Source organism: Labrus bergylta, chromosome 4 (genome assembly GCF_963930695.1).
Source record: "Labrus bergylta chromosome 4, fLabBer1.1, whole genome shotgun sequence".
Classification (NCBI taxonomy): Eukaryota; Metazoa; Chordata; class Actinopteri; order Labriformes; family Labridae; genus Labrus; species Labrus bergylta.
In genome coordinates this window covers 27,339,756-27,351,390 of record NC_089198.1, presented here as the reverse complement: position 1 = coordinate 27,351,390, position 11,635 = coordinate 27,339,756, and the positions used below count along the sequence as shown (strand labels likewise).

General features: G+C 37.6%; 1 protein-coding gene across 1 annotated transcript; it reads left to right on the top strand.

Moving 5' to 3' along the window:
• Positions 1-4,631: 4,631 nt before the first annotated feature.
• LOC110004065 (cathepsin Z) lies at positions 4,632-11,235 on the top strand. The gene is made up of 6 exons (XM_020659640.3): positions 4,632-4,780; positions 6,088-6,251; positions 6,547-6,726; positions 7,611-7,761; positions 9,200-9,365; positions 9,575-11,235. Exons 1-6 carry the CDS (start codon positions 4,650-4,652, stop codon positions 9,686-9,688), a joined length of 906 nt encoding a protein of 301 aa, XP_020515296.1. The 5' UTR covers positions 4,632-4,649; the 3' UTR covers positions 9,689-11,235.
• The last annotated feature ends 400 nt before the right edge of the window (positions 11,236-11,635 follow it).

Below are 11,635 nucleotides of genomic sequence, written 5' to 3'. Positions count from 1 at the left end.
TCCTTTTCTCTGTTTAAAGAAAAAACCCTTCAAGAGTAGAAAATGACGGAGTTAAATGAAGTATTGATTATCTGCCTAACATCTGACCCTGCTGGCCTGAAATATTCATGTGAGTCTCTTGAAAAAATTCTCTAAATGCTGAATTTGTTGTAATCCCGCCAGAGATCCCACACAGCCGGTCTGCAGCAGCTTTTGCCAAGAAGAAAGCCGAAGTGCAAATGAGATTAACGTCCAGATTGCTTCAATATTGATCCTTGAGTGAAATCTAAACTGTGTGTGCGTTCAATATTTACATGGATGCACTTTCCATGCACTCTGAAGGTGCCTCTGCTTAAGTGGGCTTTTTACTGTCTTTCTGTGGTGGCTGTGGGCAGATTGTCTCTTTTAGTATTAAGACGGATAAACAGTACAACTCTGTAGTCTTATGAAAGCCTTTAAACCACTAATTGGAGGATATTCTGAATAAATTGTAAGACAAACTCTATAGCTACACAACTGGACAATGTAAGAAGACAGCCACACTGAGGGAAACGTCCTCATTCTTTTTGCATCGTTCATAAATAAACCTCATCTCAATACATTCGACAATAACCAATAATTGTTCATGGCTTCCAAAGAATTCAGCCAATAATTACGAGTCAATTGTAGCAAAAAAGCAGCTCCAGTGGCTAATGTTGTGAATATGCTTACTAATGCTAGCCCAGTGAAGAAGCAAAAAACCAAGAAGCATGGTTGTGTAAGTCAAAAAATAAACCCCTCTTTATCTTTGACACCTCCCTTACACTGTTATGATTATCTCTAGATATCATAATCGCTGCATTGGATTCATTTAATTGAAATCGGCTGCACTTCAGCTACATGCTCACACCAACACGCTTATGTGCCCTAAGATACAATGCCATCATGCTTTTGCAAATAAGAGATATGTCAAATATTTACCAGAGGCCGAAGGTTTGACCTGATTGTGGTGCTCCATTTAAAAATCCTTCAAATGAATAAATCAAATAAATCCTTAGAGGCAAAAGAGTGTGAGTATTAAATCATTTTAAGCCAATACACTCAAGAGATGTTACGATATTTCACTCAAGGTGAACCTAATGTGAGCGGAAGAGGGAAAAATCTGAAGATTCTGTTGACAATGAATGTCTGTGTGAAATTATGTGGCAGTCAATCAAGTACAAAATGAGTTTTCTTCAGATAAGAGAAATCTTTAACCTGCTAATGGCACTAAAAGAAAGGTCAGGGGATCACCAAAGTCTGTGTGATTCATCCTGTAGGAGCCATCGTTGCCTGTTCAAAGGTCAAAGATTTTATTCATCTTGGAGGAACAAGATATCAAATTTTTAATTTGAACAGAACACCATTGCCATCTGAAGAGCCAGGCTGCTATCTTGAAAAAAAAAAATCAAGCTTCACAATTGAAGACATACTCATTCCAAGCCCTGAGCAATCCCTACATTAGTTGTAGATATAGAAAGGCAAGACAAATGGAATAAGCTGCAATTATTTAACTGCATTAACTGCATAGTTATTTTGCTATCTGCTTGGATGTTTGAGAAGAGCTTGAGAAGCTAATTTATAATGCAAATTGAAGAAGGATAATAGTGTTCCTTCATTAATGATTGAATGTATGTTTATGCATCAACATTAGCTCATACCCCATCAACGTAGGCAGGAAGGAAGACGCCCATGTTAATGTGTATATCCAGGATGCTGATATGTGGACAGATGTCTTGTATTACCTTTGACTTGGTTGTTACATCACATCCCCAAAGGCTTTGCAGCACTTATATTGAAGAGCAGTGAGCTCTTGTGTCTCTGAAGAAGTCTCAAAGCAAAAATCTTTTCAGCAACGATGACCTAAGAGGTCAACGGTCATCGGGACTTCATTCCTCTGGTCCTGCAGCAGACAAGAGCCTCTGTGTTTCATTACACAATGCACTTCTGAAGAGGAGTAGGCGGCGTCTGCGCTCAGAGAAAACACAGACAAAATGATTTGATGAGGAGGGGCATTGTCTGGGATGAAGTATAGATTTTTCTTCCAATTTTTTTTAGTTAGATTAAACTAGAAAATCACTCCTACTCTTCCTCAATATTAAAAGCAAACTCCCGCACACTGTCTAACTTGCAAAAAATATTTGACTCACTGCAACATTTGGGTACTAGATCTTAATTAGGCAAACTTTTTAACTCTTTGCCTGATGACGGGAGTTTGCTTTGGTTCAATCTTAACACAATGAGATACAGCTTTTTACATTTAATAATTATCAAGACAAAAAAAAATGCTGCATTGGCCGACAACACAGAAGAAAAAAATTACAAAAACAAAGCATAAATACACAAAATAAACAATCTTATACTTCTCCTGTATTAAGAATATGGTAATCTTTAAAAAAAAAAAAAAAAATCATTTTGGGGTTGTTTATTCCCTTATTTATAGATAGGACAGTGGATAGAGTCAGAGATCAGGGAGAGAGAGAGTGGGGGAATGACATGGGGGAAAGTAGCCACAGGTCGGATTTGAACCCTGACCGCCCACTTGGAGGACCACAGCCTCTGTATATGAGGCGCACACTAACCACTAGGCTGCCGGCACCCCATCTCTACAAAATTGAATATATGATTATAATACATAGTAAATACTGACCACAGAAATCTGATCATCCTAAATTAATGAAAGGCCTCTGTATGTTTTCAAACATCTTTGATAGGTACGTTTTTTTTTCTAATGTAAGGCTTGATAAGATCTGTTTTATCCACCCAGTAGTGCTCGGTCTGTGAATGTTCTTCCATAATAATTCCACATTTTTTGTTTTATTTAGCAAGATTAGGTTCTAAGGCTAAAGACGTTCAGCTGTTTACTCTGTTTTTAATCTTGCTTGCCGTGCGAGGGCCAGGGTCAGGATTGTTTGTGTAAGATTTTAGACGCTCTAAATGCAGACTAATGAGTTATTCAAGGTTAGTGGCTCCTTCTGGGAACACTCGACCTCCCTGCCTCACTGTCACATACATCATCATTTCCTGATCTTCCGTCATTATTCAGTGTTTGCTCTGTGGTGGAGTACTGTTTACATGTTTATGGTACCTCATAGAAAGCAACATGCACTGTGTCCAGCAAATATCTAAAAAAAAATAATAATTAAATGCCCTTTAACTCCCACAATATGTTGTTGTTGTTTTAGCAAAATCAGTAAGTAAGTCTGTTGACACATACAAAGAATTTGGCGTCAGTGCCTTACAATATACGGAATCAAGAATTAAAAAAAAACCAACAAACAATGTAGCAGGTTTAAAGAACGGTTGGTTACATTCTTACTGATTGATGTAATGTTCCTCTAAAGGGGTCATTTGGTGCATAATGTATGTCTAATCTGATCGCAGTTTGAGTCATTAAAAGCACCAACAGTAGTGCTTCCCCTTCACAAACACAGACCTACATTGAAGTTGAGCCACATCCTGTGATGTTATAATCTTGTTAAGTCATAATCCTGCACATTTTCCACAACATAGAATGATCATTAGTAGGTCCTGCATTAAAGTAATTTGATTTTAACTGTGTAAAAGTTTCCAGCTGACCCTGCAAAACCTGTGCAGCTTTTTTAACTTAGGAGATATGAATCAGAGATAGTAAGTGCCAGCTAGTTACAGAAGTGTAACATTAAATATTAGAAAAGGTTCAATTTAACTTAAGAGGAAGGAAGATATGCCTGATTACTTTCTCAAATATCACAAAACCTTTTTATTTAATAACAATGTTTTATCCACAGGTCTTCTTCAGTGGATAGTTGTTGAAATGGGGGCCCTTATTGTTTCACCTGAAGAAGACCACTGTTCAAAACATTGTGATTAAATACAAACTTTTTGTGGCATTGGAGTAAGTGTGCGGGGATATCTTCTTTTTCTCTCTGCTCTATTTGATTATGTGCCTATAACCGTCTATTAACTTCAACTCACATTTTGTAGTTAAGGAATGTATTGTTACATTTAGCAATGTAGTGGTTTTAAATGTAATGTTTGGAGTGAAAAGAAGAAATTCAAGTCAGTTAGCCTATGTTAATTGGTGAAAAGCTGTAATATAGGCCTATATGTAGGCTATAGCCTATACCTAATCTAGTTTATGTAAAATGAAAAATGCTTTATAAAAGAAAATATATATATATAAGTAAGAGAAGTGAAGAGGATGAAAAACAATAAATATGAATCTATAGACCTATAGTAAAAACATTTTTTTAGGTTACTTATATTTATATTCTAACCTATGCATAATTATTATTAATAGGCCTAAAGCATTAGAATTATGGATACTGAAAATAATTTATTGAGTCTTACATTTGGTGAATCTGACAGTCTTGCAAAATACATCTGTAAAAAATAAAACATTAATCTCCATTTTCTGTTTTTAGTACAATAACATTTAAATAAAAAAGAGAGAGAGAGAAGAAAAAACGCCAGACATTTATTTACAGGCTTCATGTATACTTAAACAAATTGTCATTAAAGCATCTTCATGACTTCTTAAAGATTAATATTACATTTTACATCCCTTTAGTGTAACAGCTTCAGTGGAAGTTGTCATGGTTGTCATGGTAGCAGGCGCCGGAAGGAGGCGCTCTCCGCGTGGGTCACACATATCAGAGAGCGGAGCCAAGATGGCGTCTTTAAATACAAACACACCGCTGCTTATTTGTTTATTGTCATTTTCATTGCAAATTAGCGCTTCAAAGCTTTTATCCGAGCCGTGTTACAAGCTAATCAGAGACGGCAGGCCAAATTCTGTCAGGTAAATGACCGGAAAGTGTTGAATTTAAACTGTTAGTAGCGCAGTTGATTGTTTTAGGTTGTTGTTGTTGTTGTTGTTGTTGTTGTTTACCAGTAAATTAACTTTGACTCCTCTGTTTGGCGACTTCACGTTACCGTAAGCTCATAACAAGGGTATTACATTTGAGGAAGTAACTAACGTTAGCCATGTTGGGCTGTTTTTCATATTCATTTTTTAATATCCCATAGTTTATGTTTATGTTTATGTTTATGTTTATGTCATGAGTTATTGTTATTTTGCACCGATAAAATCAAATGTTGTTTAAGCAAGCTGAAGCTACTAACTAAGCCTTGATTTGTCTCATGACGGATATAAACATATACAGTCCTTGTTCAGTTAACATAGATCATATGATCAAGTGTAGGTATGATATGTGTAATGTAATGAATAGTGTTAAAACACAATGACAAGTAGAGACAGCAGCACGTCATACCTTTTTATTATTACTGTTAAAATTGGGGAATACAATTTGGGATTTTTTTTTTTTTTTAAATACCTAATATTATAGTCAAAAATCAATAATATTACTCCTGATTGCTAACCAGTATTGGCACTAAGTTTACTGAAGTATTATTGCTTTTTTTTTTTTTTTTTTTTTTTTTTTTTAAGCTTTCAATTAATTCTAATGTCACAGTGACATCAATGCAAATTTTTAAAAAATCTTATAGAAATAGCTGAAGGGAAATGTGTTTTTTTTTTCCAATGATATCATGTATAAGATGAATATGTGTCCTTCCTGCCTGTTCACAATGCCCACACATTGTTATTATTTTGTCCATGATTGTTAAGTTCCCCAACATGGCTAGGGTGTGAGGGGAGTAACAATCATAATACAACCCAGGGAAAAGAAGAGGGAACTTACTCTAAACAAATTTAACAACCATTTAATTATATAATCACAAAACTGAACAATATACTTTATCCCAAAACACTCATAAATAAACCATTAGCACAAAGTATATCCCCCTAGGAAAACACTCTCCTTCCACAGATGGCGTACAAATATGCCAAGGTTTCTCAGAGTAGTACACATCCGGATGGTCCACTGAACCCTGGCTGTCAGTTCCCTCCTGCCTCCTTTATACTCTGCCCATTGATTGCAGAGTGGCCACAGGTGTGCTTGATAGTGAGGCAACACTGGGAGGGAACACAGGAGAGAGTGGAAGAAAACATGCACACACACACACAAACACACACACACACACACACACACACACACACACAACGGCACGTAACAATGATGTAGGTTTATACCTTTATTATTTCAGAACACAACCCCGCCCACATGAGTATGTGAAGGTGTCGGACCTTCCTCCGTCCTGGGACTGGAGGAACATCCAGGGGAAGAACTATGTGAGCGTCACACGGAACCAGCACATCCCCCAGTACTGCGGGTCCTGCTGGGCCATGGGAGCCACCAGTGCAATAGCTGGTAACCATTAAACAGATGGAGAGAGGGTGCAAACAGGATAGAAACAGAGGGATAGGTGTTATACATGTTCTTTAACATAGGCGTTACACTAGTAATATAAAATACACCTGTTATTATTTGTATTCTAAGTAAATATTTGACCTAGTTTCTTCCAACATTACATCTTGCAGATAAAGCGTGTAGTGTTATCTGAGGTGTTAACAGCGCATAGTGAGCCTGCAAAAATCTGAGATCCCTGAGGATAGTTTACCATTTCAGCATCCTAATTAGATATTTTTGCTGTTCTTTTCTGAAGATCGTATCAATATCAAGCGTGGAGGAGTGTGGCCTTCTGCTTACCTGTCAGTCCAGAACGTCATAGACTGTGGGAAGGCGGGCTCTTGTTACGGAGGAGATCACCTGGGAGTCTACGCCTACGCACACCAGAAAGGCATTCCTGATGAAACCTGCAACAACTACCAAGCTAAAAACCAAAGTAAAAGTTCTTTTATTAGAAATTATTATGAATATCTTTTGAGTGTTTAATTTGACCTATGTGGTCGGATTTGATGGTTTGGGTTAGACTTCGACCATTGACTGTGTATAAAGATGGATGACGCGTCTCCACCTCCTGACCCTGTACAAAATTGAAGCCAAAAAGGTGCTGACAAGTTGCCCTGTTGACATTAGTTAGTCTCAGAGTTGCAGAGTAGACTCTACGGTGGTTTTGATGTGCTTTCTGACTCTAACCGTAACACACATTTAACTTACTAATACAATGGCCAAGATTCCTCAGGTTGGTAAAGTACACGGCAGAACAAATTCTTATGTCTGTTTGATGCAGACACTCAAGATTATAGAAAGTTTAATGATTCTAGTCTAGCTGTTAGTTATGTTTCCTCTCGCCATTCTTCCTTTTGTCTGCTAATCCGGTGCACACAGCCCAGCTGAAGATGAAATTGTCAAACGAGCTGTCAATCATTGCTCACTTTTATAGCATCAAAAAACTCATTTAAATTAAGCTTAAATATTTTCTAGTTTGATCCATATCCCATCTCTTTACATGGAGGAGGCGGAGCTTATGACCCATATTGCAGCCTGTCAGTAGGGGGAGCTCTAAATGTTGGGGATCTGTCATGCAGTCGATCCTTTTCATAGACTGTCAATATAAATTGATCCCAGTTATAGTGATATAGCACTACCTTGTGTGTCAATGGGATCATTTAGCAAACTAACCACACACCAGCATCACAGCAGCTTAATGTGTATTACAGTGCACAGTGAGGTCATACTAAGACTCTGAATGTAACTGTATTACAGTAAATGATGAGTTTCAGTCATCTGTTTATCCTCACAAACAGTCCTCTCTGTTTGTTTCAGAGTGTGAGCAGTTTAACCAGTGTGGCACGTGCTCCTTCTTTAAGTCATGTGCTATCGTTCAGAACTACACCGTGTGGAAAGTGGGCGACTACGGAGACGTTTCTGGAAGAGACAAGATGAAGGCTGAGCTTTACACCAACGGGCCAATCAGGTAGAGTAAGTCATCCTCCACAGTCATTTCTAATCATCCATCCCCCTACACCCGTCATGTGAAGTGAAAGATTCAGACTTTTTCATCCAGCAGCTCTTCATCACAGTGAAGTCTTGATTAGTATACATACATATTTAATCATTTTAAAACCTTTGAGAAACTTGAAATCACTTCATTCAGTCAAAAAAGTCTTAAAACTCAGCACATTATTTAAATGTAAAGGCTGAGAATAAAAACCTCATATCTTACTGGTCTACATTTCTACATTATGGGTTAATCTTTTACAAAAGTTCTGGCTTTGAGAGTATTTTATTGTTTAATGAATTCAATAAAGTCTTCACAAGATCTGTTCCAGTCTTCCACTTGCTTTTCTAATACTTGCAGATCAAACTTTTAAAAAATACAAATTAAACTCAGTGGTCTTTTGAGAACATTTCAGGACCGGCTGCCTCTGAAAAGTTGTGTTTCACACTTGTCCATTTGGGAGGCAAGAGATGAAGTGGTAAAAAAGATGCTGCGGTCATAATGATATTCAAGATGGCAGGTGAAGTAGAGTCTGATGCTATGATGACAGTTTTGGCCTTTATACGAGTGCTTGCTTGTTATTAGATCCACAGTATCAACCAGAGAGCAGCGGAGGACACACTGGTGAACAGAAAAGAGTATAAAGCTGCTTTATTACGTGTGCGACCATCATGTCATCAGCCACACCCGCTTGCCAGCTGGACATTTTCCTGACTTTTACCAGATGTGTTCACACGTCAGCTCACCCCGCCCCAAGTCAGATGGACAATTTACAGGGGGGCAGTCAGGGTTCCATTGCTTTGTGCATAACAGTGAGGTTACAGAGGACCTTTAACTGCTCCTTTTAACCTCTCCTTTCAGAGCATAAACATATTTTATTGTGGGCATTTTAAACTTCCTAAAAACACAAAGGGCCTGATATTTTGATTTGTCCATTTTGAGCTCCTGTGGAAATAAGATGGTTCAACATGCTATTTTAAGAATATTAAAGATTACCTTCCCAAAGAGAAAAATACACCAAATTTAACCTTCAGTTGATCGATCGCTGATTAAAACATAAATGATAATATATTAAATTCAGGTTCATGAATCTTAAACTCTTGTCCCTTAACCTGGTGTAAATAACATTGAGATGCAAGAAAACGCTGTAGTGAACAAATCCAGAAAACAACAAAGAATACACATTTTTGGACAGGAAATATAGTTATCTGTAAACTGTTGATTTATTTATGGATCCAATAGAGCAAATCATGTTGTTGTGATTCAGAGCAGAAACCACATGAGAAACTTGGCTCAAAGCTCACACACTGGATGAGATGTTCAAGTGTAAACAATTACACGATGGCCATGACTTCCCAGCTTAAAGAAAGTCTAAATCTTGACACATTTTATCACTCTTCCCTCTGTCTTTCAGTTGTGCTCTCATGGCCACAGATGGACTTGAGAAATACTCTGGAGGGATCTTCAGAGAGTTTCACCCGCTGTCTCTGCCAAATCACATCGTGTCTGTGGCTGGGTGGGGTGTGACCGAGGACGGGACCGAGTATTGGGTCGTCAGGAACTCCTGGGGAGAGTTTTGGGTGGGTCTCTCTTTCTGTCTTTGTGTGTCACACCCTTCTGTACAGCCTGTTCCAAGTCTGACATCTATCAGCTCTGTAGCCAAAATACACGCACTGCACTACATGGGAAGGGGTTCCTTGGAAGAACTAAGTAGCCGTTACTACTAACATGTTTTTTTTATTACTTTTTGCACACAGAATAAATAATGTTTTATCTTTTTGGTTTTCAGGGAGAGCATGGCTGGGCAAGAATAGTCACCAGTGCGTATAAAGGAGGAAAAGGACACTGGTTCAACCTGGGTATTGAGAACAACTGCGCATATGGAGACCCCATTGTGACATAGATGCCAAAATTAACTGATGGAAAGACTCAGTTTTTGTCATTGCTGTTTTTAAATTACTTTTTATAATTTAACATTTTCTGATAATCAAAGGAAAAGTTTACATTTTTAGCTGTTTGTTGTTTAGTTGTTTGGACATTATAGTAAAAAACAATTAGCTGTTTTCTCTCGGCTGATCAAGAATGCATATACAAACACCATGCCACTGACATCTTGAGTAATAACACAGGTGCATATCCAAGACAGTAAAATATACATACATATAATATATATACAGCACTTTGTAAACATTTGTTTTTAAAGGTGCTATATAAATATACTTTCATGTTTCTATGAGTTGAGTATGTCAGATTTTCCGAGCATGAAAACATTTACTTTTTTTAATTTTCCACATGAACTCCCTAAGAGATATCCTTCTCGCATAAAATAATAAAGTACTGGTTAAGTCCAAGTAATAATTTGGCAAAATAAACTTGATATCATGAGTTTATTGGTTATCTCTGAAGGTCCTAGAAAGACCTAAACCCTAACCCTCAGACAGAGCGAGGTTATCTGGTAGTTTCCAATCTTTATGCCAGGCTAAGCTAACCAGCTTCTGGCTCTATCTGCTGTATATATTCAGAGTAAAGACATGAGAGCTGCATTGTTCTGTGAAAGCAAGCAAATCCATTCATTTCCCAAAAAGTCATATTGTTCCTTTAAATTACAGGTTCATCACATTAGTAGGAATTCAACAGATACAAATGTAAACCTTTTGTGACAGAGTAGTTTATGTTATGTTAGAAAAGCCATTTTAGAGTTATCCTTTCAAATCTCCGTCTGACAGACACTGAAGTTTCATAAATATTCTAATACAGAATCAGAAGAGTATTTCTAACGCCATGCCAAACAGGAAAATAACTACATGGACGGATGAATGTGTTCAATTTTCAGCTCAAAATAACTCCTCAGTCTGCAAAAAAACTGCAGCCTCTTCACTTCAGAGCCATTATCACACATTTCTAAGAAGACTATTTATTCCTTTAAACGACAGGTGAGCTGAGTCACTCACTTTAAATTCACCTGTGGAGAGACAGCTTTGGCAGGACTGGGGAAAAGAGAGGCTCACTCTGTTACATTTTGACTTGACACTCTGTACAAAATCCCCTCAAACAGTTTCTAATGAGGGCGGGGGGCTGCAAGACTAATTCAACACAGAGTAAGGGAGAACGATTACATACTGTACTTCGCTGACATCACCTCCCTGTAACTCAAACGAGGCGTTCTTTTGTCTTAAAATTCAAAACCTCCTCATATGGAAATGTCTCCTTTCTCTGTTTCTCTTTTGTTAAGTTAATGGCTGATTGTATTGAGTCTCTCTTGAAGCTCTGAGTGTGTGTTTGTATCACAAGCAGTTAACGTGTGTAAATCTTACAACTTGAAGGAAACATTTTCTTCATGGATTAACTTGTAACATTATTCTTTCTAGTCTTAAACCAGCTAAAGGTATTCAATGTCTCATAAAAGCAAACATTAAAAAATATATATTAGAACTCGTTCTTTAAGCTCCACTTTAGGTTTCTGTTGGTTTTGGCATGTTTGAAGTGATGCATCTTACCCCCCCCCCCCCCCCCCCCCCTTTATCTTGCCCCCTACATGTGGAAGTAGCACTTTGGTTTTTTAACAGAAAAACTCATGCTCTTACAAGAAATAAACGACATGATCCATGTTGTATGTGATGGTCATGTTTGTTTTTGTAGGTCACATGAGACATCACTATAAATTGGAGTCTGTTTCATAAGCAGCTAAAAACTCACAGGAGCTTTAAAGGTGCATCCAATTTATATAAAACGTTCTCATCTACGGTGACATGGCAAAATACACCATCTTAAATGTCTGCATATATCTTACTTGAGTATAACAAACTGTTTCTGGGTGTTACAGTAGACAGTATGGAAAGCTATCAAGTGC

Bases quoted from the DNA above. Each gene is read 5' to 3' on its own strand.
- LOC110004065 (XM_020659640.3), top strand. From the start codon at position 4,650: ATGGCGTCTTTAAATACAAACACACCGCTGCTTATTTGTTTATTGTCA. The intron at 4,781-6,087 runs GTAAATGACCGG...TTATTATTTCAG, and splicing joins GGCAGGCCAAATTCTGTCAG to AACACAACCCCGCCCACATG. The intron at 7,762-9,199 runs GTAGAGTAAGTC...TCTGTCTTTCAG, and splicing joins TACACCAACGGGCCAATCAG to TTGTGCTCTCATGGCCACAG.